The sequence below is a fragment of the Hypomesus transpacificus genome, chromosome 21 (genome assembly GCF_021917145.1).
Source record: "Hypomesus transpacificus isolate Combined female chromosome 21, fHypTra1, whole genome shotgun sequence".
Classification (NCBI taxonomy): domain Eukaryota; kingdom Metazoa; phylum Chordata; class Actinopteri; order Osmeriformes; family Osmeridae; genus Hypomesus; species Hypomesus transpacificus.
The window spans coordinates 2,018,488-2,043,886 of record NC_061080.1 but is presented as its reverse complement, the minus strand read 5'-3'; the positions used below and the strand labels follow the sequence as shown (position 1 = coordinate 2,043,886).

At 44.2% G+C, this 25,399-nt stretch overlaps 2 protein-coding genes across 7 annotated transcripts; one reads left to right on the top strand and one right to left on the bottom strand.

Annotated features, from left to right (window-relative positions):
* Positions 1 to 2,941: 2,941 nt before the first annotated feature.
* LOC124483209 (NACHT, LRR and PYD domains-containing protein 12-like) lies at positions 2,942 to 13,326 on the bottom strand. Of its 4 annotated transcripts, none has more exons than XM_047043533.1 (15): positions 13,133 to 13,219; positions 11,528 to 11,611; positions 10,679 to 10,885; positions 9,752 to 9,814; positions 9,298 to 9,489; positions 9,034 to 9,098; positions 8,624 to 8,773; positions 8,345 to 8,386; positions 6,254 to 8,036; positions 5,560 to 5,733; positions 4,837 to 5,010; positions 4,424 to 4,594; positions 4,059 to 4,217; positions 3,909 to 3,958; positions 2,942 to 3,509 (listed from the first exon to the last, which is right to left on the bottom strand). In XM_047043533.1, exons 5-15 carry the CDS (start codon positions 9,465 to 9,467, stop codon positions 2,944 to 2,946), a joined length of 3,504 nt encoding a protein of 1,167 aa, XP_046899489.1. In that variant the 5' UTR covers positions 9,468 to 9,489; positions 9,752 to 9,814; positions 10,679 to 10,885; positions 11,528 to 11,611; positions 13,133 to 13,219; the 3' UTR covers positions 2,942 to 2,943. The 4 variants fall into 4 exon arrangements, with proteins under 4 accessions (XP_046899489.1, XP_046899491.1, XP_046899490.1 ...); XM_047043535.1 differs by having other exon boundaries at positions 9,372 to 9,489; XM_047043534.1 differs by lacking the exon at positions 11,528 to 11,611 and having other exon boundaries at positions 13,133 to 13,326.
* rnaseh2a (ribonuclease H2, subunit A) lies at positions 13,237 to 17,751 on the top strand. 3 transcript variants are annotated; one of them, XM_047043593.1, is made up of 11 exons: positions 13,306 to 13,427; positions 13,692 to 13,750; positions 13,919 to 14,537; positions 14,924 to 15,063; positions 15,150 to 15,221; positions 15,310 to 15,436; positions 15,553 to 15,640; positions 15,868 to 16,005; positions 16,278 to 16,365; positions 16,771 to 16,894; positions 17,131 to 17,751. In XM_047043593.1, the coding sequence occupies exons 4-11, from the start codon at positions 14,937 to 14,939 to the stop codon at positions 17,282 to 17,284; spliced, it is 918 nt and encodes a 305-aa protein (XP_046899549.1). In that variant the 5' UTR covers positions 13,306 to 13,427; positions 13,692 to 13,750; positions 13,919 to 14,537; positions 14,924 to 14,936; the 3' UTR covers positions 17,285 to 17,751. The 3 variants fall into 3 exon arrangements, with proteins under 3 accessions (XP_046899548.1, XP_046899549.1, XP_046899550.1); XM_047043594.1 differs by having other exon boundaries at positions 13,919 to 15,063; positions 17,131 to 17,256; positions 17,359 to 17,751; XM_047043592.1 differs by having other exon boundaries at positions 13,237 to 13,446; positions 13,919 to 15,063.
* The last annotated feature ends 7,648 nt before the right edge of the window (positions 17,752 to 25,399 follow it).

Here is a 25,399-nt window from a genome sequence, read left to right as displayed (position 1 = left end):
CATGTCTATAAAGCCGGGAGAATTTCCACATGCTATGGAAACCTGTGTTTCCGGGTTGAAAACTTGGATGACTGCAAATTTCCTTCTTCTTAATTCGGATAAAACCAAGGTTCAAATTTTTGGTCCGAAAAAACACCGAAATAATTTATCCCATCTAACCTTAGACTTAGACGGCGTCAAAGTATCTCAAAGCCAGCTGGTAAAAAATCTGGGAGTCACAATGGACCCAGACCTTTCGTTTGAGTACCATATTAAGCAAATCACCAGAACAGCATTTTTCCATCTACGTAATATTGCCAAAATACGAAAATTCCTCTCAAAGGATGATGCTGAAAAACTAATACATGCTTTTGTTACGTCCCGATTGGACTACTGCAATGTGTTGTTCTCTGGCCTCCCAATTACCTACCTAAAAAACTTACAGCGGGTGCAAAATGCTGCTGCTAGACTATTGACTAAAACTAGAAAGTTTGATCATATAACATCGACTCTTATCTCTTTACACTGGCTCCCTATCCAAGCCAGAGCTGATTTCAAAGTTCTACTACTAACTTACAAATCTCTGCATGGATTGGCACCACTGTACCTCTCCGGTCTCCTTGCACCCTATTGCCCCGCAAGGACTCTAAGATCTCAAAATGCCGGCTATCTGGTAATACCCAAAGTTAAGAAAAAAACTGCTGGAGGTAGGGCGTTCTCATATAGAGCACCTCTTCTTTGGAACAAATTACCCATCTCAATCAAGGAAGCTGATACTGTCTCGACATTTAAAACTAGATTAAAAACGTTCTTGTTTAGTCAATTCTATGATTGTTAAAGGGAAGTATGTGTGTACTTTCTATGTAAACCTGGGGTGTGTGCTTGCCTATGTGTGTATCACATGTAACTTTTAAATTTTAATTATAGCTTATGTTCACATTGCCCAGCTAGATGTTACAAATAAAGTAAACCTGTTACTGTATATTGTAAGTATTATTATTATTATAGTTCCGTTGCTGTATATTGTTACTGTTATAGTTTTTATTACTAGTTGGAGACAACGGGGGACTGGTTGTTTTCATCCTTATTTGTATAAGTATAACCTACTTTAGAGTTCTTTCCCCTGGAACAGATTTCATGTTCCAACTGAGGGGGGCTGTCGTTGTTTTGGTGTGTGGGGCTGCATCAAATACCCTTTTTGCTCTGTTAAATTGCTGCACTAGTCCACACTTGACCGGTGGGGATCTCATTCTATTATGACTGTAACTGTTAGCTGCTCCTGGCATTCTCTAATCCCTGCTCTCCTCTCTGCCCCCCCCCCCACACATTCCCTGTGGTGTGGGGGGTTTGAGCTGTCAGGACCTGCTTGGTCGTCGGTCTGCCTACGCTGAACCAGGTCGTCACCCGGAATCCAGTCTCCATGACGGCCAACAGCGAGTTTCCCGGTCCCATCCAACGTCTATAAAGCCGAACAATGGATTTTGGTGTTTCAAAACCCATTGACACTGTATGACTATGTTTAGCTTGTGTTCTGCTCCTCTCTCTTACCAACCGTCTCTGGAGGAGGGGATCCCTCTCTGAATTGCTCCTCCCAAGGTTTCTTCCATTTTTTCTCCCGGTGGGAGTTTTTCTGGGAGTTTTAGGTTTCCTTGAGGGTTTAGGTTGGTTGAGGGGCAGTTCTATGGGCGCATGTGAAGCCCTCTGTGACATGCTTGCGTGTAAAAAGGGCTATACAAATAAATTTGATTTGATTTGATTTGATCAACTGAACGCGGTTGATGCATTGCGTCACAATGCGCACATTGATGTAACGTCAAGTATTACAAATTTTGGATCATTTGCGATAAAAATTCTACAGTGATTAGGTTGTTATTGTATAAAAAAAAAACACATTTTATATTGTTTCTGCATGTTTATATTTATTTACTTATTAGCCTTATTCATACTTTTGTTTATGAATTATCAAGATCTACAGTAAAACAAGCAAAAACGAACTTTTTGTTGAAGGTGAGTAGTTTTAGTTTTAGAGTTTTTTTTTTACAGTGAAGAAACTAGTTACACATAGCTACATTCTCAAGATTACAGGAATAAACCATTGTTTCCTCCATGCAGATGAGTCGATTCCCCAGCCTGAACCTGAACAAGTTTGGACAAAGGCTCACTGGTGTTCCACCCAGGCGTTCCAGCCTGCTGCTGGAGAGTGGAGGGGTCAATGAGGCCCTCGTGAAAGTGTCCTGCACCAGAGCCCCAGCTCTTGCCCCTCTGGTCTTTCGGCCTCGGCCTCCACCCCCTGATGTCCGCCCCAAAAGGCCGACCACGGCAGACCGACGGGCCAAGGGTTACCTGAAGCCCCTGGTTCCCATCCGGGCTGGAGGTCTGGCTGCCCCTGCGGGCTTCAGGAGGAATAGTGACTTCTCTCGGGTTCCGGCCGGGCTTCCCCAACCCAAACCCACAAGGCAGAAGAAGGAGATATCATTCATTCAGGTCCTGAAGAACTACAACTTTCTGCCAGATGAATGATCAGCTTCTGTCACTCCTTGGCAAGGCTACTGCCTACTGGAGCCTGGGACTAGACCCTAAAACCAGACCACAGAACCAGAACCTAGGACAAGACCCTAGAACCAGACCACAGAACCAGAACCTAGGACCAGACCCTTGGACCAGACCACAGAACCAAAACCTAGGACCAGACCCCTGGACCATACCACAGAACCAGAACCTAGGACCAGACCCCTGGACCAGACCACAGAACCAGAACCTAGGACCAGACCCCTGGACAATACCACAGAACCAGAACCTAGGACCAGACCATTGAACCAGACCACAGATCCAGAACCTAGGACCAGACCCTAGAACCAGACCACAGATCCAGAACCTAGGGCCCCAGTTCCAAAAGCACTACAGGCAATATCCGCTCATCATTAGTGCCGCGCTATCTTCAAGATGAGGGTCCAGAAAGCATCGTCACTCCTGTGGCACTTTCAAGCCATTGTACTCTACCGGGCACAGGGTCACTGAGGTATCATCATCTAACCCAAACACTGGCTGAAGTGGCTCTGTGAATGTGGTGTGGAATGTGTACAGGCGGGTCAGTGTGTCAGAGGAGATGCTGTAGAAGGACAAAATGCCAGCTGGCCAGTCCAGATAAACTCCTACTCTGATGGGTAGAGGTAACCAGTCAGGTATGGCAGTCTGCTCATTCTTGTGCCAGACAGACGGGTTTTGTCCACAGAAAAGGCCCCATGATGCATCATTTTGTCCAACAGAAGTATAATTCCCTTTTGTCTTGATGCTTTTGTATGTCACTCCTATCATGGCCGAATAGTTCTTCCCTTCCATCTCCACCTCCCAGTAATGGCGCCCAGTCAGGACCTCTCTACACAGCACCTGATCCTCAGCTTCTTCATCCAACCCCTCTGGGTGGTCAGGATATGGCTGGTCCTCCTCCACATAATCCACCTTTCTGTTGTTCCCTGACAAAGAAAGGTGTCTGGTAGCTGTGTTTGGGTCCAGCGTTAGATCACAGGTATCTACAGAGGCAAAGAAAAAAGACTGGATCATACCCCATGTGTCTGTGTCTGGATGTAACCAAGTTCGATAGGTTCAACTCCCTCTTGTAACTCTTTTCGGATCGCACGCGTCTTTGGATCTCCGGCTTGTCAGCGAGTGAGTGAAAAATACTTTCCCTGAGGTGGTCAACTGGGATTTTAAGTCAGTGTTCAGTGATGGAGATGGAGCTTAGTGAGGAGGCAAGTGAGGGTGAAAGCATTGAACTGCCTCTTGTGAGGGGGATTGAAGGACTGTATGTATATATGTGTAAGGATTAGCCTTTACTCAAACACACACGTCAAATAAAAGTGCGATGTCATGCGAGTCTCTTTGTATTTCTCTTTGTATTTTTGGGGACAAATCTTCAAATCAACACTTACACTTCTTAAGCATCTGTGGTTTCACCCAGATCTCGTCATTATGGTCCACACTGTGAGGAAACACACAGAGTGAGACACAGCCTATACACTGACACACACACACACACACACACTTAGTCACTGAAAGAAATGTACCACTCGAATACTAACTTGAGTTTCTCCAGTCTACAGCGTGGATCTGAGAGCAGATTAACGGCTGTGTCTCCTGGGTGATTGTAGCTCAGATCCAACTCCATCAGGTGGCAGTTTGAGCTGAGAGCTGAAGCCAGATAAGCGCAGCCTTCTTCTGTGACTCTACAGAATGCCAGCCTGCAGAGGGAAGACATCAGGATGTTACAAGAGCCCTTTTGCGTTCTGAGTGATAGACCTGAGTACATTTTTGGAATTGTCATAAAAAAGAAAGCTATCTAAGTAACATGAGCCATAACGTATTCATAGTAACCAAATGAATTGATTTCTGGCATTAAACGGCACAATGCGTGTCTCTCATTGGTTAAGTGTGTCTGATCACTCACCTCAGTATCTCCAGTCTGCAGTGTGGACTCCTCAGTCCATCAGAGAGTATCTTCACCCCTGAATTCGACAGTTCACTGTGACGCAGGTCCAACTCTTTTAGGTGACAGTTTGAGCTGAGGGCTGAAGCCAACAACCCACAACTGTCCTCGGTCAGGAAGCACCTTTTCAGCCTTAGTAGTAGATGACAGAGCAATGCATGTGATGATAAATGGAAAAGTGTGATAATGAAAGTATGTTGTACTCCAGTCATAGATGTCGTTTAATGCAAAAATCAAATTTATAGACCTGTGATTATTAAACTGTGTGGCCCGACCAAAGTTCAGTAAATAGAAGATGACAGGAAAAGGTGACAGTCTCGGCTTAAAGTGTGCAAGTGTTAGTGTTTGGGTTGTCATCGTCGTAAGCCACTGACCTCAGTATCATCAGTTTACAGAGTGGACTTCTCAGGGCATCATAGACAGCACTCAGGTCATCCGCAGATAGCTTGATTCCCGCAAGGTGCAGTTTTCTCAGAGGACAGTTTGGTGACTGGAAGGAGGAGGCCAGTGATGCATATGCCTTTTTACTAATGTCCATGGCCGTCAGTCTATAGAAGTAAATTAAAAAAATGATATAGCATGTATTCCATACAACAAGGCACCAGGTATGTAAAACAGTAAAGTGTACAGTACCTTCCAGGTAATAATAAAAAAAACGCTTAGGCCAATTAATGTCATAACTGAATTTAGTTAAATTATGACTTCAAACAAACATAATGTGTGCCTTTAATAAAAGATTGTATTATGTTTATTTCATGAAAGCGTATAGTTTACTTAAACAACCCCCCCAAATAATTATATATAAAAAGTAAACTTCACATTTAAAAGTGTACTTCTAGCTAGCTGGTGATTTCAAAATTCTACCAATACTTTAGGCTATGTAATGTGTGTTTTCAGAGAACAGTATTATCTTAGTTCTGACTGGTATCGTTGAATTGGTTTCATACAGTCAAAGTAATTTGGTCATTAGTCAAAATGTCATCTGAAATCAATTTATTTGCGACGTACAACACGTCCGAGTTTGAAACCGTTGTAAACTGTCTAAAAATGTGTTAGTCTTTGGGTTATCATCATGTCAACACTCAAAAGATACTGACCTCAGTGTTTCCAGTTTACAAGGTGGGCCCTCCAAGACAGAGAACACAACACTCAGGTCATCACCGGACAGCCTAATGTCTCTGAGGTCCAGCTCTCTCAGAGGACAGTCTGGTGACTGGAGGCAGGAGGCCAGTGATACCCAGTCCTCGTGGCTAGGTTTCATATCAGTCAGCCTGCAGAAACAGAATATGTCCTTCATGAGCTGCAGTTCGGTGTAGTGATTAATTATATTGACTCTATATTTTCATATCTTTCAAAACACAAATTGAATACTGACACAACATTCATTGTCATTTCATTTTGGTAAATTACTTTACATGCATTCAGTACATGGAATACAATTACGAATCCATCCCTCAGCATTTTTCCATCTAGAGGGCAATACTTACGTTCAAATAAAACCTGTCTTTTTATAGGTCACCAACCATAGAGCAATTTCAGTACAGTACAGTATATTGACTCCACTAAATTAACTTTTCAATCTCAATCTACTCAATCTAGTAAAATACAAGCACTTTGAGATTCAAATATTTTACCCCGAAAGGCAACATTAGTAATATATGTACAAATGGTTTCTGTATACCAGAAGCCATAGGCAGTTATATTAACAATGCATGAAATCAACATTTGGACACAGTCACTCTTACTGTATTAATATGATACTGTATGTGTGAGTTTGAGATGAACACGTACAGGGCCTTTTTGCATTTCGCTACAGCTGGCATGAGTCTGTCATAATAGTAGTACTCGATGTTGTATTTCCTTAGATCCATCTCATCCAGCATGCCTGGTGACATTAAAAGTGCGTTGGCCAGCGCTGAGCAGTGATCCCCCGAGAGTGCGTTTATGTCACGATCTCGCGACAAGAGGAAATTGTGAATGTCTTCATTTACGCTGCTGTCTTTCATCTCAGTCAAGCAGAGGAAGAGATTGACGTGCCTCTCTGGTAAGATGTTCGGCACATCCGGCTTCCTCAGGTATTTCCTCATCTCCTCGACAGTCTCAGAGTTCTCGATCTGTGGCAGAAGGCCTTGCAAGAGAGTCAAGTTGGACTCCAGTGAGATGCCAAGGAGAAAGCGGAGGAAAAGGTCCAGGTGTCCATTCTTACTCTGCAAAGCTTTATCCACAACTCTCTTCAGCAACTGGTTCAAGTGTTGCTCTGAAGACACGTTCTCCAGGAGAGACTCCAGTGCACTGATTTTCTTGGTCACACAGCAGTAGTACACATACAGAGCTGCAAGGAACTCCTGAAAGCTGAGGTGCACAAAGCAGTACACCTTCTTCCTATAAAGGCCTCGCTCTACCTTCAGGATTTCGGTGCACAGTCCACACTTCACTGCAGCTTCGTTGACATCAATGCCACACTTTTTCAGGTCTTCTTCATAGAATATAAGACTCCCTTTCATTAGCTGGTCAAATGCTAGCTTCCCTAGCTTCAGCATCAGGTCTTTACTTAATTCCAAAATCTTCTCTTCATCCATGATTGATTCCCCCTGATACTTTTCTTTTGCCAGATTTGTTTGAGTGATCAGGAAGTGAATGTACATCTCAGTGAGACTTGTGGGGATATTTCCACTCTCGTTTTCATTCAACATGTGTTCGAGAACCTTGGCTGAAATCCAACACATAACAGGAATGTAACACATGATGTGGAGGCTTCTTGTCTTCTTGATGTGTGAGATGATTCTTTTAGCCAGCTCCTCGTTGTCAAAGAATCTCTTCATGAAGTACTCATTCTTCTGTTCTTCTGTGAACCCTCTGACCTCTGTCACCAGGTTGATGTTGACGATTCTGCGAGGGATCTGACTGGTGGCTGCAGGTCTGGAGGTTATCCAGATGAGAGCAGAGGGAAGAAGATTCTTCTTCAGGATGTTGGTCAGCAAAACATCAACTGGAGATGTCGTTGTGACATCAGATACTCTCTCATTGTTTGGGAAATCCAGTGGTAATCTGGTTTCATCAAGACCATCAAAGATGAACAGCACTTTGTGGGACTCAAAGATCTGCATGTCTTCTATCTCTTTAAGCTCCGGGTGAAATTCATTCAGAAGACCATATAGACTGCGGTCGCCTTTGATCAAATTCAGCTCTCGGAATGGAAGCACAAAGATGAAATCTACATCCTGATTGGCTTTCCCTTCTGCCCAGTCTAGGATGAACTTTTGCACTGACACAGTTTTTCCGATGCCAGCGATGCCCTTCATCAGCACAGTCAGGATCTCTTTCACTTGGTCAGGTTGGGCTTTGAAGATGTCATTACACTGGATTGGCTTGTCTGAAAATTGTTTCCCAGAGGATGGATATTTAATGTGCATGATCTCGTGTTCTTTGTTGACCCCTTCACTCTCCCCTTCAGTGACATATAGCGGGGTGAAGATGCTATTGAGAGGAATTTTCTCATGTTCAGTTCCCTCCGACGTCTCAACAAACTCCTTCCTCAGACGAGCTTTATTCTTCTCTTTGAACGTGTCAATCGCTGCAAGGAGGAATAACAGAATATATATAAAGCAAAATATTACATCCACTGTGTTATTATTATTATTATTATTTCAAAATGTTCAAGCTGTTGAGCCAACCAGTCTATCATTAGACCAAGAGGTTGTCTTAGACCAGTCCTAGTCCTGACTGGAGGCTGTTGTTGTTCATGGAGAATTGACTCACTGCAGAACAAAAGACAAAGAGAAACAGAAACTGTCAACAGGTTTCTAATTATTCACCTCACATAACGATGTACTATATGGTTTCCTGTATTCTTTACAGTTGTTTCTCATAGTCAATCTTACCCTGGTTTTGTGTCACCACATTGTGCTGCCTGGCAAATAATGTCTGCAGAACAAAGCATAAAAACAACAATAAATTCAATAAATGCATAATTAGTACACAACTTAAACATATAAAAATGACATGACATTTGTTTTCTTAATTGGTTTAATTAGAATAATTTTCAATGTAGTATTATTAAATGAATGAAAAGTGTAAACGTCTTTTAATTAGGTTGACAGTATAAGCGCACGGTAAAATGATGAATTCATCTGTGTTAATGCAAGGATAAGGAGATGTTACCTTTCATCTGAACCCCAAGGGGAAGCTTGATGTTAACATTCTGAACACTGGAGTTGATGAAGCTGGGAGAGATGACGATGCTTCCACCACTGGCTGTGATGGAGGATGGAGGAGCTGCTCTCTGATGCCCCATGTTGCATGCTGTCATATCTATACATAAAATGCTTTTTTTTTTCAACTGAATATGATATCGTACCTTAATCATTGCTTAGAACAATGAATTACATTCCTTTTTGTCCAGTTTTGTGATCAAATGTGGGCCATAGATATGATTGATGGAGGAGAGGAAGAGTTTAATCCTTTTCTGAACCCAAACAAAAGACTCATATTTGGACCCCCACTTAAACCAACTCCATATAGTTGTACCCAGTAAATATGTATATTATTCCAATTCAGTAAAGATAGCTTACCTCTGTCTGCGCATTTCCTCTTAGTCTCAGAAAAGTACCTCAGACTATCACAAGAGGTGGAGAGACTGAGAAAAGAAAACCAAAACGAATTTTGAGTTAGTTTCTCTTGTTTCTTTTGCTTTCCATCTTTCACACAAACACACTCGCGCACACACACCTCATTACAAACGTCTTGAACAGTTTCCAGGAACAAAATGACTCTCGCCTCTATGCCCACACCCTGGCACGACAACACATAAGCAAGGATAATTATTTCTATCTGACCTCGAGACACCCTGGGAACAACATGGTTCTTCATCATTGTCCCCTTCTTTCTTGTCGACTAATGCATCTGGCACCTTTTCTCTATTCTCATCCTCTTCCGGTCGTTTCCAGTTCTTCTCTGTCCTCTTCCGTTTTGTCTCCCTCGATTCTACCTTCCCTTTGGTCTCCATGAATTCACTAATGTTTTCCTTACTTCAGACAATGTTAAAAAGTACAACAGTATTATTAAAAAAGACATTGCGGTGAAACCCTCAGTCTCCAGTCCTAAATCCCTTCAAGTGACTCCTTTGACTCCTTTGACTCCTTTTGGGGGGGGGGGGGGTCAATATAGAATCTGATTGGACTATTTACAATGCTTCATTTACTAAATACACCATAACACATTCTCCTTTCATACTCTTGTAGGAGACTCATGTCTACTTGTTTATCACAAATGTCCATACACTGTCCTCACCGTGTTAGACGTGTAAATCATTCAACCATGCAGCTGGACTGGAATCGTCCCACACATTACTACCTGTTGAGAGATGACAAGACATAACTGTATGCAGACAGGTATGAATATGCCGGTACTGGTTTTACCTGATAAGGATCCACTGCATACTGAACACGGTTCCAAGGTGCATTCTTTCACAATGTGACGCACAGTATAGATCTAATCTAAATGTATCATCCACTGATCCAACAGTGTGCCAGAAATGGTCGGTTGTAAGGCTATAATGTCAGTAATATCAGCACTAAAGATTAAAGAGATCATAAAACACAAAGACTCTAATTAAACCTGATGAGAAATGACATGATTTACCCTGTGATTATAGTTATGTTCATTAGATGTTTTGCATGAGGTTTAATGAGTCAAAATGTAACAATGTTTGACCGGAATGGTATGATGTATGGTAGGTAAGACTGTGTTCACCCTTTCGACGATTGAGATAGAACACAGTTCAGCACAGTTCTCATGTAAAAACATTTGTATTTACAGAAGTTCTTGAGTTCAAAACAATGTTGTAGGATTTGGGTTCAAAATGTCCAGTGGTGGACCTTGAGATGTGGGCAAATGTAAAAATTGATAGCCAAACAACTATCCTGGTCCACGTTACTCTGAGGACACTACTCCCTGTACTTGCCAACAAGTGCTGAACTTAAAGATGTCTCTGGGTCAACATCCAACCACCACAGTAATAACATCTTTATGAGGGTGTCACCATAACAAACACAGCACACATCAGTGCATTTATCGTATCTATGTCACGTTGTTATGTAAGTATATAATGTACCCGGATCGAAGAATGCATCTGGGTGTGTGAAATATGTCTGATCTAGAGTATATAATGTTTATGATGTGTAATGTGTATTTAATTCATGCTGTATAGTTTCTTACCTCACGCGGCTGCTGATGCCAGATTATCTCATCAATCGACACACTGAGAACAAGGAAATACAGCTGACCCACAGTGAGGTTGGGGGTGGGGGGTGGGGGGGAGGGAGGGAGGAGGCGGACAGTGAGAGAAGTGGTACATCTGAGGAAAACTGGATAATCCTGTTCCATGACGTATGAGTGGGCCTGTCACCCGGCCTGCTGATAATGCTGGGTAAGGGGAGGAGGGAGACAGAAACATGAGATGTTTTGTTGTGACAAAACATCTCGATCAAGCTGTTTTATTCATTGAACTTTCACTGGCATTTCTGTCTGGGCTACAACAACTTTTAAAGTTTAAAAGTACACAATCATACCTTTATATGAATCACCAGATGATAATATTTCTAAAATCTTTTCATTTTCTGGTTTTATCCAGTCCTGAAACTGGTACCAGTTAGACCTGGAGCAGGTAGACCTAGGCCACACCTGTTGTTTAATTTTGCAACCAAATCTAAGTTTCGCACTCTAACTCGACGTGTCACGTCCTTACAGCGTAGACCTACACAACACAGTTTGCTATTCATCGATTACACTTTGAGATAAATGCCATCGACCATGTAATATATATGTGTTTTTTATTTCAATTTATCTTTTTCCACAGTCCTGAAAGATGGGGCCTAAAAAATACTCAAAAAGCAAACTCTGTTTTTGCATTTTTGTTATATTTGTTATTAGTATCTTTAAATTCAGATAGTAAGAAAGGCAGTGAGATTGTTCCAAATATATTCTAAAGCAGGCCCTGAAACTTTCATCAACTTTGTAGTGGAACGATATGTAAGGGATAATGCCAGACGAGGTGTACATTATCACCTGATAATGGCCGATGCGGAGGCGTAATCCGTCCGACACGTAACGAGGAGGCTCCATCCCCCCCAGATCCTGAGGCCCGTTAACCTGGAGGTTGATATTCAATCTCAAATGATTCGCCAATTATGTTATTATCTGATGTCAATATTTTACAAAAGCAGACGTTGTTTTATGATGTTCTTTCTTTTGGAGACTTTAGTTCAAAACAGTGTATGCCAAAATGTAAGTGGAACGAGGCCATACACACGTGTCTTTTTTTGTTTATCTCCCCACCAACCACAAGGCCCCACCTTCTAAATAACATTAGAAGCAGGTAACTGGTTTTAATCTGCAGATAACCTCTGTCTTAAACCAAAAAACGCCAAAAGGAAATGTGTGCTGTCTGTAGTCTATATTCAGGTAGTCCGTCACTACAGCTTTTAAGATACTAGGAGCCGGGCTGCATGTTAAGTGGAGCTTGTGTGCCACTTCAGCATTGGATGCAAGGAGGCATCGTATAGCACATTGCTGCGGTCACACCATAAAACAATGGATTCCAAAAATCATCAATGGATTCCAAGTCATCTGTAAGGACGTTTTTAAGACGTCTACAAGGTAAAGACATTAAAATCGCCGTACTTTCAATTCAAGGATTACAGTGCTGATAAAAGGCTTGTGAACCATGTAGAATTGTATTTAGCCTACCTTAGTATTTATCTGACCAACATTTTGCTTCAAGACCTATGTAGGTCATGTATATAGGTGTTTTATATTTTTTTATTGAAGAAATTGGGCGTACCGTCCCTTTGTCAATTTATAGATGCTACCATAGGTTTATTAACTGGTGGCTGCATAGTAGCAACCCAATATTTTCTATAAAAGCAGTTAATAACACAGGGCTCAACAGTTTCCAAATTATATCAGCTCTCAAGAAGCTGACCCCTTCAAAGATGAATGTATTCTTCATGTCAGCTTGGCGGGTCAGAAGGTTGTTCCGTGTTTGTTTCAGATGCTGGGTTGTGTCCCAGTGGCAAACCTTTTCACCTGCAAGGGCCAAGCTGGGATCATTTGTACTGCTAGAGGGGCCAGTTAAATTAAACTTTATTCTCATCCAATAGTTTTCTTTACTGCATTGCAGACATTAACAGGCAAAAGACCATGGTTATAATTTTGTAGCCGGTGAAGCCACCTCCCTGAAATGAGTTTTTGCAGGTTGGGTTGTCTGCCTAGAAGCCTACTCCGTTTTCTCCAGGAGTAAAAAGAGAAGGAAAGCAAACGGAGGAGAATCAACAATGGCTTCAGGTAACCAGTGTTCATTTCAGTGTTTCAGTCCTAACATGTTTTACCACGAACAGGAAGTGTATCATGTTACAGTTTGTGACGGTAAAGGTTTTTATTGCATCCTCCATCTCCGTTGTAAAATGTGATGAAGAACTAACTCGTTTATCAACTGTTTTATTTACCACCGCAGTGTAAATTAACACTATTCCATCTTTCGGTAGATTTTATAATATGAAAAAGATGAATTCAACTTTAAACTATCTTTCTCTCTGTTTCTCCTTTCTCTTTTCTCCCTCTTTGTCTCTCTCTCTCCCCAACGCTAACAGGTGACTCACCAGTCAGACTCACCCGTCATCTCTCAGAGTTGAAGATTGTGCTGCTCGGGGAAAGACGCGAAGGGAAGAGTTCATTAGGAAACACCATCTTGGGCAGAGAGGAGTTTGACTTGAGGACAGCTGCTCAGTGTGTGAAGAGACAGGGAGAAGTAGCAGGGAGGCAGGTCACTGTGGTCGACACTCCAGGATGGTGAAGTTTTATCCTGTAGAGAGGACTGTCCCTGTGGGGTCTGGTGAGATGGTGCATACCCTTCCTCACCACCAGGGGGCAGATGCTGCCCTTCAAGTTCAAGTCTTTTATTTATCAGGTGAACAGAACAACACAAGGTTAGACTGGGCACTGAAATTCTTAAGACAAGACAACGCAAGCACCTGGCATAACATAACATATAAGTACACGGAACAAATTTACATCTATGCTGAGCTTAGATGAGTGAAACTTCCTAAATATACAGATAGCAATAAATAAACGACTATCCTAACCCTAACACTAAAACTTCCTAAATTACAGATAACAATAAATAGTACGCTATACCAACCCTAATGCACAAAAAACCTGTTTCAACCACTAGGCACCCAGCGCTTCATTCTCAACCTGGTTGTTCTACCACATAACGTTCCACTCCAAGAGGTACAGTCCTTCCAACACGCAACAAAACAAATCAGTATATTAATCTCTATGGCTGTACCACAAGCCCTGAAAAGTGTGAATTGAAAGTGGTTAAATAAAGGGTAGAAGTTGGTGAGCTTTGCCAAGAGGGTGAAAGGCTGACATGTTGAATACATCGTCCTGTTTCAGGTGGGGAGGATGCAGGGAGAGGGCTCCTACAGAGCTGTGTGTTCAGACTGCACACTCTCTCGTGGAAAAGTCTACAGTCTCTGCTGTGATGTGGTGGAGGGAGATATGATCCAACCTAAGGTCAACTCACCTATTATATAGTAATGTTGTTGTCAAATGATGCCACGTTAGGTTCGAAACCTTTATATTATCTGAGTTCATTTCTTACTAATTTGGTTCTGTTATATATTATAATCTCATTATCCATTGCTGGTTCGTGAAAAATGACGTTGTGTCCTTGGGGTAGGTACTTCATCCTACTTATCTCGGGGGGGAATGTCCCTGTACTTACTGACTTAAGTCACTGGATAAGAACTTCTGCTAAATGACTAAATGTAAATGTGTTCCAGCATTTTGAGTTCTACTGGATGTTGTTAATGAGCTACTAAAATAAAGGTTTAGAAAGGGAGAACTTGCATACCATTCTTTAAAGCGACATTAACATAAGTGAGCAACACAGTTTTATTTAGTACAACTACATTACCCATGAAAGACGTACTGCAGCCACGGTAGTGATACGTCAGATTCAACGCGCCAAATCTGAGCATTTCTGGTGTCAACAACCAGAACAACACCCCGGGTAAGAAAGTTTGTCTGTTTTAGTGGGGGCTTGAAATACATTTACACAACAGTCAAGGAAAATATGTTTGCATCTAACACAACTAAATTAAAAGCTCACAATCAATTGCTTCCTCAAACTCTTCCGTAACTACCTAGCCTACTGTAGGTATGTCTAAGCACAGACGCAGGATAGTATTGTAGTTAGCACTAGCTAGTTAGGTCACTTGTTAGCATGCTAGCTAGATGTGTAGCTACTAATTTCACGTAAGTGACTGACACAAGTATACACTAGTTTGATAGTTAACTGGCTATTGTTGTGGCAGATTAGCCACTTCACTATACATCGTTATCACAGATTCATATTCCCACGTGTTTTACACTGGCGTTTTAAACTTTAAAATACAGCATAGGAACAGCCATGGACCTCAGCGACTATGAGGCAGATAACTCGGTCAGCTGTCGCCTGGCCTCGGCCATACCTGACGTGTGTAAGACTGAAGACTGCTGCCTGGGCATCGATGAAGCGGGCAGGGGTCCAGTGTTGGGTAAGATCACACTATCTGCCGTTGTTTGATAGTGATGAGTCACTTTCTGGTCAATGCACTGAACACCCATGTTGTTGTTGATCCAGGCCCCATGGTCTACGGCATCTGCTTCTGCCCAGTCTCCAAGAAGGAGGACCTGAAGGACTTGAAAGTAGCCGGTTCGTGTTTTCTGACCACTGAAGGACTCATTCTAATTATGTCAGCAATGTGCTTATGTTGACATTTTACTGTGCCTCTTTCCCCTAGACTCGAAGACGTTGACAGAAGCAGAGAGAGAGCACCTCTTCAGTAAGGTGGACGAGTCCAAAAGTTTCGTGGGCTGGGCTCTACAAATCCTCTCGGCCAACACGATTTCCAACAGCATGCTGCAGAGGTAGTCTCCCCTTCTCTCTCTCTCTCTCTCTCTCCCCTTCTCTCTCTCTCTCTCTCTCTCTCTCTCTCTCTCTCTCTCATAAGCGAATTTACTTCTGACATGCCATCTTTCCACAGGGCAAAATACAACTTGAATGCTCTTTCTCACGATGCGGCCATTGGTCTCGTCCAGTTTGCCCTGGACAACGGAGTGCAGCTCAAAGAGGTGTGAAAACAAACTATTCCCATGGCCAGGCCTAAGGCCCCACGTAGCAAACCGCCACATGCAAACACTCTCTCTGCACATTAACTCTCTGAGCACACCGCTCCATCGTTTGTTCCCTTGCTCGCCCCTCGCGTTTGTCTACTTCCTGTGCTCATCCCTTTTATTGCCTTCTCGTCCATCCTACCCTCTCGTCCTGTGCCCCCCCCCCCCCGCCTCCTCCCCCCCAGGTGTTTGTGGACACGGTGGGCCCCGCGGAGAAGTACCAGGACAAGCTGTCCCAGCGCTTCCCCGGGGTGGAGGTGACCGTGCGCCCCAAGGCTGACTCTCTCTTCCCCATCGTCAGCGCAGCCAGCATCTGCGCCAAGGTCAGAGGTCGGCGTGCGTGTGTGTGTGGGTTCAGGGATAGGTGTGTGTATTTGAGTGTGTGTGTGGGTTTGGGGATAGGTGTGTGTATTTGAGTGTGTGTGTGTGTGTGGGTTTGGGGATAAGTGTGTGTGTGTGTGTATTTGAACGTGTGTGTGTGAGTTCGGGGATAAGTGTGTGGGTGTATTTGAACGTGTGTGTGTGTGTCCTGTGTCATGGGTCCCCCCTCACACCCCTCGGTGGAAGGCTGAAGCTGTGTGTGTGGTGTGTGCAGGTGGCCAGGGACCATGCTGTGAAGGACTGGGTCTTCTCCGAAGACCTGGGGGATGTAGACACCGACTACGGCTCTGGCTACCCCAGTGGTAAGTCATATTACATTTAGACATGACATTTAGTCATTTAGCAGACGCTCTTATCCAGAGCGACTTACAGTAAGTACAGGGATGTTCCCCCCCCCTGAGGCAAGTAGGGTGAAGTGGCCGGCAACCTTCAGATTAATAGCCCGATTCCCTAACCTCTCAGCCATCTGACCCCCTATATACAGGGCATGACACACACACACACATGACCGTTATTGTTTAGGCTGCTCATTCTTAGGTCTCATCTGCAATCTTATAAACGAATAAGAATATCTAAACAAAGATCAAAAGCTTTAAATGATCCTAAGTGATATCACACACAGTTGTACGCTCTTGAATTCCAAGTTCTACTGTATACCGACTGTGTACACTGTTGTGTGTGCGTGTGTGCGTGTGTGTGTGGCTCAGACCCTAAGACCAAGGCGTGGATGTTGAAGTACCTGGACCCCGTGTTTGGCTACCCCCAGTTTGTCAGGTTCAGCTGGAGCACCGCCCAGACCCTGCTGGACAGCAAGGCCGTCCCTGTCCACTGGTGAGGGGAACAATAAAGATTTGCTCCTTTGAATGGAGCCGAAGGGAGAGGGTGGACGTGTGGATACGGTAGTCGAGGAAAACTGGGAGTTTTCCTCTGGGTTAGTCACAGTAGACGCGAACGAGCATCATCAGTAGAATTTAAATATGATTTCAATGTTGCCGGTTGAAAGGATGATTCCGAGTGAACGTTGAGAAAGGAGAGTGTAGATTCACGCCGTGTGTGTGTGTCCTCAGGGACGATGACGAGGAGGACGGGGAGAAGGCGGCGGCCCGTAAGAACAACACCTCCGTGCTTTCGTACTTCAGCAACGCCAAGACGGACGAGTCGGCCCGCCAGGCCCACCGCTTCTTCACCGAGAGGAGGTTACACAGCCTGGACACACTCTGAGACACACGGAGACTCACACACACACACACCACACACACATATATACACACACCACACCGCTTCTTCACCGAGAGGAGGTTACACAGCCTGGACACACTCTGAGACACACGGAGACTCACACACACACACACCACACACACATATATACACACACCACACCGCTTCTTCACCGAGAGGAGGTTACACAGCCTGGACACACTCTGAGACACACGGAGACTCACACACACACACCACACACACATATATACACACACCACACCGCTTCTTCACCGAGAGGAGGTTACACAGCCTGGACACACTCTGAGACACACGGAGACTCACACACACACACACACACAAAAGATGGACTTGTTGTTGTGCCGTAGGCAACATATACTTAGACGAGAATGGAGTAAGGACTTGTATTACTTTGTTATTGTCTTTTTTTTTATGCAAGAGAAACATTAAAATGTTTGTATTTCTTATGACGTTTGTGGTTGTCGTGTTAAAACAGCATGCAGGGTAAAACTGTTGTGTTTTTAAAGATTTTATTGTGTGTCAACACTGCTGATGTGCCCAACTTTGCCACAAACCAACACTGCCCTCTAGTTTTGACAAGTCAGAACATACTCAAATGTATACAATTAGGTATACTGTACACTTCCAGCACTGCATCACAGCCTGCAACTTTGTTACATACTGTGTTTAAGCCACACATTTACCTTCAGGCACTGAAATAGCATTTTTTTCGCTTGCATTGTACAATCTCTTTGAAGGCAGTTCAAACAACATGCAGTGGACTGAATAATGGTCAATGACACAATTGTCTTACTGCCCAACTCTTTGTCAGTTTGACGCCAGGAATATCGTTTTCCCCCAGATTACAAGGTAAATTAGTCCAAGCTCTTCTGAGCTAAAGCATGATCAGACAGTTTCGTCTTCCCTGAGTAATAAATGCAAATGAAACACATTTTCATACTGACAAAAAGTTGGACAGCCTACTATTCATTAATGGGATACATGATTACATTATTATAACACATGAACACATTTGGCATTGCATCAGTCAAACAGCGGCTCGCCGTCTTGGTAACTATTGCGTTGACATGGCAACCCAGCTCCCCTCAGACGCTGATGTGTTCCTGAGTCTCTCTGCGCTGAGGTGTCGACAGAGACTAGCCTGCCCGAGTCTGTCCTGAGTCGCTCCACACATCCCCAACAGGCTCCTCTCCCCGTCACACACCAGCGGAAACACGGGGACGTGGTTTGTGAAGACGAATACAAGAAAGGAATAAAACATGAAAATAAAACAATGGAGCCACTCCCTATAGGGCCCAAGGCAAATCCATGTTTGGACGTTGGCTAGCTGTGATTGTGCTTATTTCTGGATTCTTGTATCTTCTTGCCCCAGTTCATCGCCAGGGTGGACAAGGCGAACGATGACAGGATGACAATGGAGGTCCCCACGAACCCAGACGAGGCCCCTCTAGGGCCCGCCCGCATGACCCTCCGACGGTGGCGGTCTCCGCCGGCGCCTGTAGCCGACGCGGTCTGGTTGATGGGCTTCATGGGTCTTGGCTCGGAGGTCAGGGCGTCCAGGAGGTCGGAGACGAGATCTTCTTATCCGGCTCTGGGCACTAACCGTCTGGGGACCGTTGTTCTGGATGTCTCGGATGAGTTCACCGCCGTGTCACCTTCTGCTCACCCAATCTGCTCGCTCTCCTCTCCGTTTCCGAATCTTGAGCCCTTGCTCTGGCCTTTTATAACCTCCTGCATCGTCTCGTCCAATCCCTGTAATAGCCGTGTTCCCAACTGCGTCAATGGGGATTGTAAATAGACTATGGGCCATGACTAGTGAGGGCTAAGCTGGGATCTTCTTCCGTCAATGACACCTGGCTGTTAAATCCATTAGAACATCCCCTATTCTTGCCACTGCCAAAGAACAGATGAATGGAGAGATGAGGGGATAGGCAAACAGGGGGTCCAAACACTGGTGTGTAAGCACAGGCCTGGCCAGAGTAAACAGAGGAAGACTCAGCGTGCTCACGAGGTGTCTGTTTGTGCCACGTTACACTGGTCACGTGGAAGGTCGTGGGAGTTTCCAGGTCACGTTGCTCGTTGACCAGTAAAAATGTAAGAAACTAGCAGGAGTGAACTGCAAACAGTAAAATGTAACATAAAATACACAAGGTCCAAGAGACTTCCTGTTATTATTATTTGCGATGGCTTTTAAAGTAGCCTGCCATAGGCCAATAACCAAGCCTGCAATTGTAGGTTTGCGGTTCAGGTGCACTGGGGTTAGTGGGACTGTAACTGGAATTGATCAACTCGAATCGCGTCAAGGATGTTCCTACTATACAGACCACAGTAAATATAGAGCTATGCCTAAAAAGTAAGGAACGCTGCCTGCCAGTAAGCATGTCCTCCAAAAGGTCGTCGATTTACCGCTGCGTTTTCAGCACCGCGGACAGCGTCTACTTGCTAAGAATAGCGCGGTGACCTAGGCAAACACGAGTCAACGAGACCCTAATCCCCGTGGCACGCGGTAGATTTCCAAAGAATGGCATAGTCCTTAGCGTTTCACACGCTCTAAATTGCAATTGTAGAATTGCCCGTAGCCTTTCAGTGGAACACGCAAAAAAAGAATGTGTTGGGAATTGTTCAATAGGCCTACAGAATGTTCAGAAATTAAATTGCCAGCCGCTGCTTGCTATTTTCCTTTTCCTATTTGCTTAACCTAGTCAGCACGTTCTACATAAGGTGCAGTTCCAAGTTTGACGGCAATTCAAGCTTTGGTAAGAGTTGGATAACAGGATAACCTTTAATTGTTCATCCAATTCATTCTTGATTACAGCAGCACAAGTCAAGACATGTCAGGACAGATAAAGAAAGGCTTTATGACAGATCCAGTTTAAATGTGAGACGTTTCTTGGATTTCATTACACAAATGAGCTTGTCGTAATCAGCGATTGTTCCATTGAATTGCAGTAAGCGGCAGGAGGAGGAGCATGCACCTCTACTCACCAACGGATCTGAAGTAGAGAAGGTCAGCTGCTTCAAGTTCCTCGGGGTGAACATCAGCAACGACCTCACCTGGTCTGTTCACACGGACAAGGTGGTCAAAGCGGCCCGCAAGCGCCTCTTCTTCCTGAGGAGACTGAAGAAGTTTGGTATGGACTCAGTCATCCTCACTAACTTTTACAGATGCACTATCGAGAGCATTCTGACTGGTTGTATTACAGTGTGGTATGGGAGCTGCACAGACAGGGAGCGCAAGGCTCTATGAAGTGTGGTCCGTTCTGCTGAGTTCATCATCGGCTGGAAGCTCCTAGCCCTACAGGACACCTACCACACACGTTGCCTAAGGAAAGCCGGCAGGATTCTAAGAGACTGTTCCCACCCATCCTTCAGTCTCTTTACGCCGTTGCCTTCTGGCAGGCGTTACCGCAGCATCCGGTCGCGCACACGCAGACTGGACAACAGTTTCTACCCAAGGGCCATCAGGCTTCTGAATGGATACTGATATGGACATTGATTTACTGCACACTAGTCACTTATACACTGTCACTTTCAGGTACTGGTTGCACTATCAGTAACATTGCACTACTGTACCTCACTGTACCTCGCCACCAGGCTCCTGTATGGTCATTGACTTAGTCACTGATCTACAAATTTGCACTATTGTACTGTACTCCGCTTAGGTTAGAATAGGTTATAGGGCTGAAACTGGTTTTATGTGCATTTAGGGTTAGCATAGTGTACTATTTATTGTTATCTGTAATTTAGGACGTTTTAGTATTAGGGGTTAGTATAGTCGATTATTTATTGCTATCTCTATATTTAGGAAGTTTCACTTATTTAAGCTCAGCATAGATGTAAATTATGTTCCGTGTACTTATATGTTATGTTTTGCCAGGTGCTTGCGTTGTCTTGTCTTAAGAATTTCAGTGCCCAGTCTAACCTTGTGTTGTTCTGTGTACCTGACATAAAAAAAAAAAAGACTTGAACAGTACACTTTCAGGATTGCTTTTGTCATATGGCATGGTTATGTTTTGTTTTTGTTGATTTGGGACATAACCACTGTACATATTGTATGTGCATCACTCAAGAGAAGAGCACAAAGGCCTAGTGACAACCAAGTGCGAAGAAGCACAAATCACGCCCCTCTGCACAAGCCAATAGGCTCAGTTGTTACTCAACCCAGCAACAGCCTCATTAGCGTTCAACCTATTTCTATATGTGTTGTGCATGGGAGTCAAATTAGTCAACCTTTGCTGGCCCTCTCCGAAGCTCTGAAATACTTGTAATCCTCATCCTCAAGATGGTCTCAGTTGTAGTGTAGTAAGAGCAAGTCACCACTGGGTGTCGCTTTGTTTGCCAAAATCTGAATCTATGCAAGCGATTGTAATCACAGCTGTGAGGAGTGTGCCTACTGTTAGACTTGTGCCGGTGTATACCGAAATCAGTGACCTATCAACAACTGTGAGAAGGGGTCGCTGTTTGAATCAAATCAAATGGATTTGTATAGCCCTTTTTACACGCAAGCATGTCACAGAGGGCTTCACATACGCCCATAGAACTACCCCTCAACCAACCCTAAACCCTCAAGGAAGACAAGGAAAAACTCCCATGGAATGGGAATGGCTTGCCATACTGTTCAGCAAATATTCGAGCCCCAACCCTTACCCTAACATTGGCAAGCCATTAGAACAGCAACAGTAATGTATTTTAGTCTTCCGTTGTGGTTGGCCTCATGCAAATCTGTTTTAGAGAGCAGCGTTTCTGGAATAGAATTACGTAGGTGAGAGTACGCAACGACAACGGGGACTCGTATGCCATATGTCCTTACTAATTAAAGTGGGGAAAGGAGAAGAGATGAGGCTCTCATCAGACAATGAAGATGCACAGTATTCCTTTTGAACTCCTTCCCACTCTCTGTCCTCCCTCGTTAGCCTGAGCGAGGATGGCAGATCCACCTCTGGGATTTGTAGTCCTGTGGTGTTCTACCACGGCTTTTAGCAGTGCTGTAGTCTGTGACCCACTTCCACACCACTACGGGGATGAGAAGCAGGGGGATGAGTAAGACAGGAAGGTAAAGGAGAAGGAGCTAGTAAGGGAAGGAGGAAAAGAAAGAAGGGTGTGTGTGTGTGTGTGTGTGTGTGTGTGTGTATACTTGCGTGACACTGAAATCACAGTACAATGCAATACACACTACACAATATAGGGAACACAAACAAAGGACATGTTAGCCCCTTACTGCCAAAACCCAGTGACACACATCTCCAGCTCAGATAACAAGATATAGTCGTGCCCTTAGGAGGCACCCGATGTTTTGTGTTTCTTGCCAGTGTTGTGCGCTCTCCCTTGCACACTCATCAGCTGCCGCCGATGAAATAATGATGGCTGACGTGGCTCTTGTGAGACTGTCTGAGATGGACTTTCGGAGAAGAACTCTTGGTGATGGTAGTGGGATCGCAATAACACTCTGAATAATCCAAGGCCATGGCAAGCTGTCAAGCTTTTTGGCTCGGGAGACTCAAAATGACGTCAACTCCCTCGATACATGATTTAGGGAATTACATCATCCTTTAACTCCAAACTGTTTGCATGGGCAACCACTCTTGTTTTCACCTGATCAAACTCAATGATGTTTTCCTCTGCATGCGAACAGCTCCATTGAACAATAAAATATGTAAAATGGATGTCCTTCCATTTTTTTCGTTTTCCAGAACATTCTTCCTCTTTCTTGGTGTATTGGTGACAGCCTTTTGTAATGTAATTCTTTTGTTCAGGCCCACATACAGCACAAACCAGTTCATGATGTCAACACGACATCTCTGATTAAGCTGCGTGGGCGAGATAAAGAGAGAGAGACAAAAAATATATTAGGAAGAAAAAAGAAAGTAAGAGCGAAGAAGGGAGGGAACAGAGAGTTAGAGTCAAGTAGTGGGGGGGGGGGGGGGGGGGGGGGGGGGGGGGGCAGAAAAAGCCAGAGAGAGAAGGGGGAAGAACAGAAAAAGAGATAGAGAGAAGCAGACACATAAAGACTTGGCTGTGTGTGGGCAGTTCCCAGCCAACCAATCTGTCAGAAGTAAATCCCTATGTGAAGCAGACTAAGCCTGCCAGACCGACCTGCACTGAGAGAAAGAGACCATCAAGGCAATGATGCTAAAAGCCACTAACTCCCTCACTGTCTCTGTCTCTCTGCCGTATAAACTTGGATGTGGACCAACCGCCCTCTTACTGTGTGTGTGTGTGTGTGTGTGGGTGGGTGTGTGTGTGCGTGTGTGTGTGTGTGTGTGTGGCCAGGCACGGGAGATATGTGTATCTTTTGCCTGACAATGTTTAACAATGGAACGTTCTCCTACCAAACCACATTGTGTGAAAATGATGGACTTTGGCCTGTCTCCCCCCATCCCCACCCCTACGCTCTGTGTGGAACTGGAACCTCCTCATCCAAAACTAAAACAATGCAGAAGAATACTCAATAGCAGCCCATAGTTTCTAGTTAATGTTTCACAGCAACCTCTTCTCCTTCTTTGGTATACTGTGGTGCAACGTGGAACTGTATTCATTAAACGAGGAAAGAGAGATGACAGGAGGGGCAGATGAAATGCTGTGAAATGTTCCCTTGAAAACCCAGAACATGACAGGTGTTAATGAAGCTGTATACTATTCATGTGGGCTACAAATCATTCCAGCGCATGGTTACATTCACAACATGTGATGTGATATAGTGGAAACTATATAAGGCATCAGATGTCTAGCTACAGTATGTCATTGAAATACTAGTATAAATCACAACATGAAAAAATGCACATAACCTGTTATTGCGTGTGGCCCTATACTACTGACAATTTCGACGGTTTTCTTTTTTTGATCATCCAATTAATCAAGCACTATGCGAAATACAAAAACACTGAAAACGTTGTGTAGTCAAGGGGAAACGTGGAAGCTCAGGGGTTAATCATCATATCGTTTTGTTTAGTAGGAAGTCGAAGGTATAGGAGGGACTGAGGAGGTAGTCTAAACCTAAACACCTCTTTCATCGAGGTAAACATCAAGACGTCGATGGTGATACATTGCAGGCGTGACACAGGACAAATCCATATGGCAACTGCAACCAACGGTAACCGAGGATTAAACGAAAAGGCGAAGAAAAAATTCCGCGTATAGACCAAATTTGCTGCCTTGTCCGTGAGAGAAATTGCATCATACAGATATCAAAAATTATGTCGGCTATCGCATTCCGCATTCGCGTTAAAGATGTTTACACGTGTCAGAGCAGTATTCAAACCCAAAGGTGGATTTCCATTCATCCATAGGTAGAGGGTGTTTTACTTCTGGCGCATGCCATAATTGTGTTTGCTGGACAATGCTAGCTAAAACAGTGTCAACATAGGGGCAGCGCTAGAAACGAATGAAATATTGCTTTGACAATCTAGCTCCGGATGAATTCCGGTAGGCTATACGAAACCAGATAATGGGCTATACGAGAATGTACAACGAATGCCGTTGAAATTGCAAGCGATTTTGGAAGCAGACATAGGGCCTAATGATGGTGTTGTTATTTGGGTTTGGTTTAAATCCCAGTCTGTGGAGTTAATGGACAATGCATCAAGAGATGACAATTAAACAGCTAAACAAATGGAGGAGCTGACAGCATGTACCTTCACACAGAATAGCCTTTAGGCAATTGCAGCTGTTGAGCACAAAAAAAAGAGTTTTTAATGAATTTAAACAGACTGTTAATGTGTGCAAAACTGTTTCTTATGAGTTCGACTTTCTCGGTATCATAAATTCAGAACACGCCGATGCCCTCGGGCTCTTCATTCTTACTTATTCAGCAGTTCTCAGAACAGTAGCCTAATCTAGGCTTCCACAGTGTGTCAGTCGGTCGGAATGGGTTTTGGCTTGAGTTAAACAATAAGTCAGAGCAGAGGGGCTGTACCGCTCCAAATCTCCACGGCGCCGCTTCACTGAAGCTACGGGAGTGCCGGTGTTCTTTGCACCGTGCCGCCGAGCCTCGCGGGGACGCCCATGCCGGATCACCTAGAAATCACAGGGCCTCAAGACCCGGCAAAGGTGACACCCCAGCGAGCGCCCCACCTGTGAGAACTTCTCGTCATGGACGAC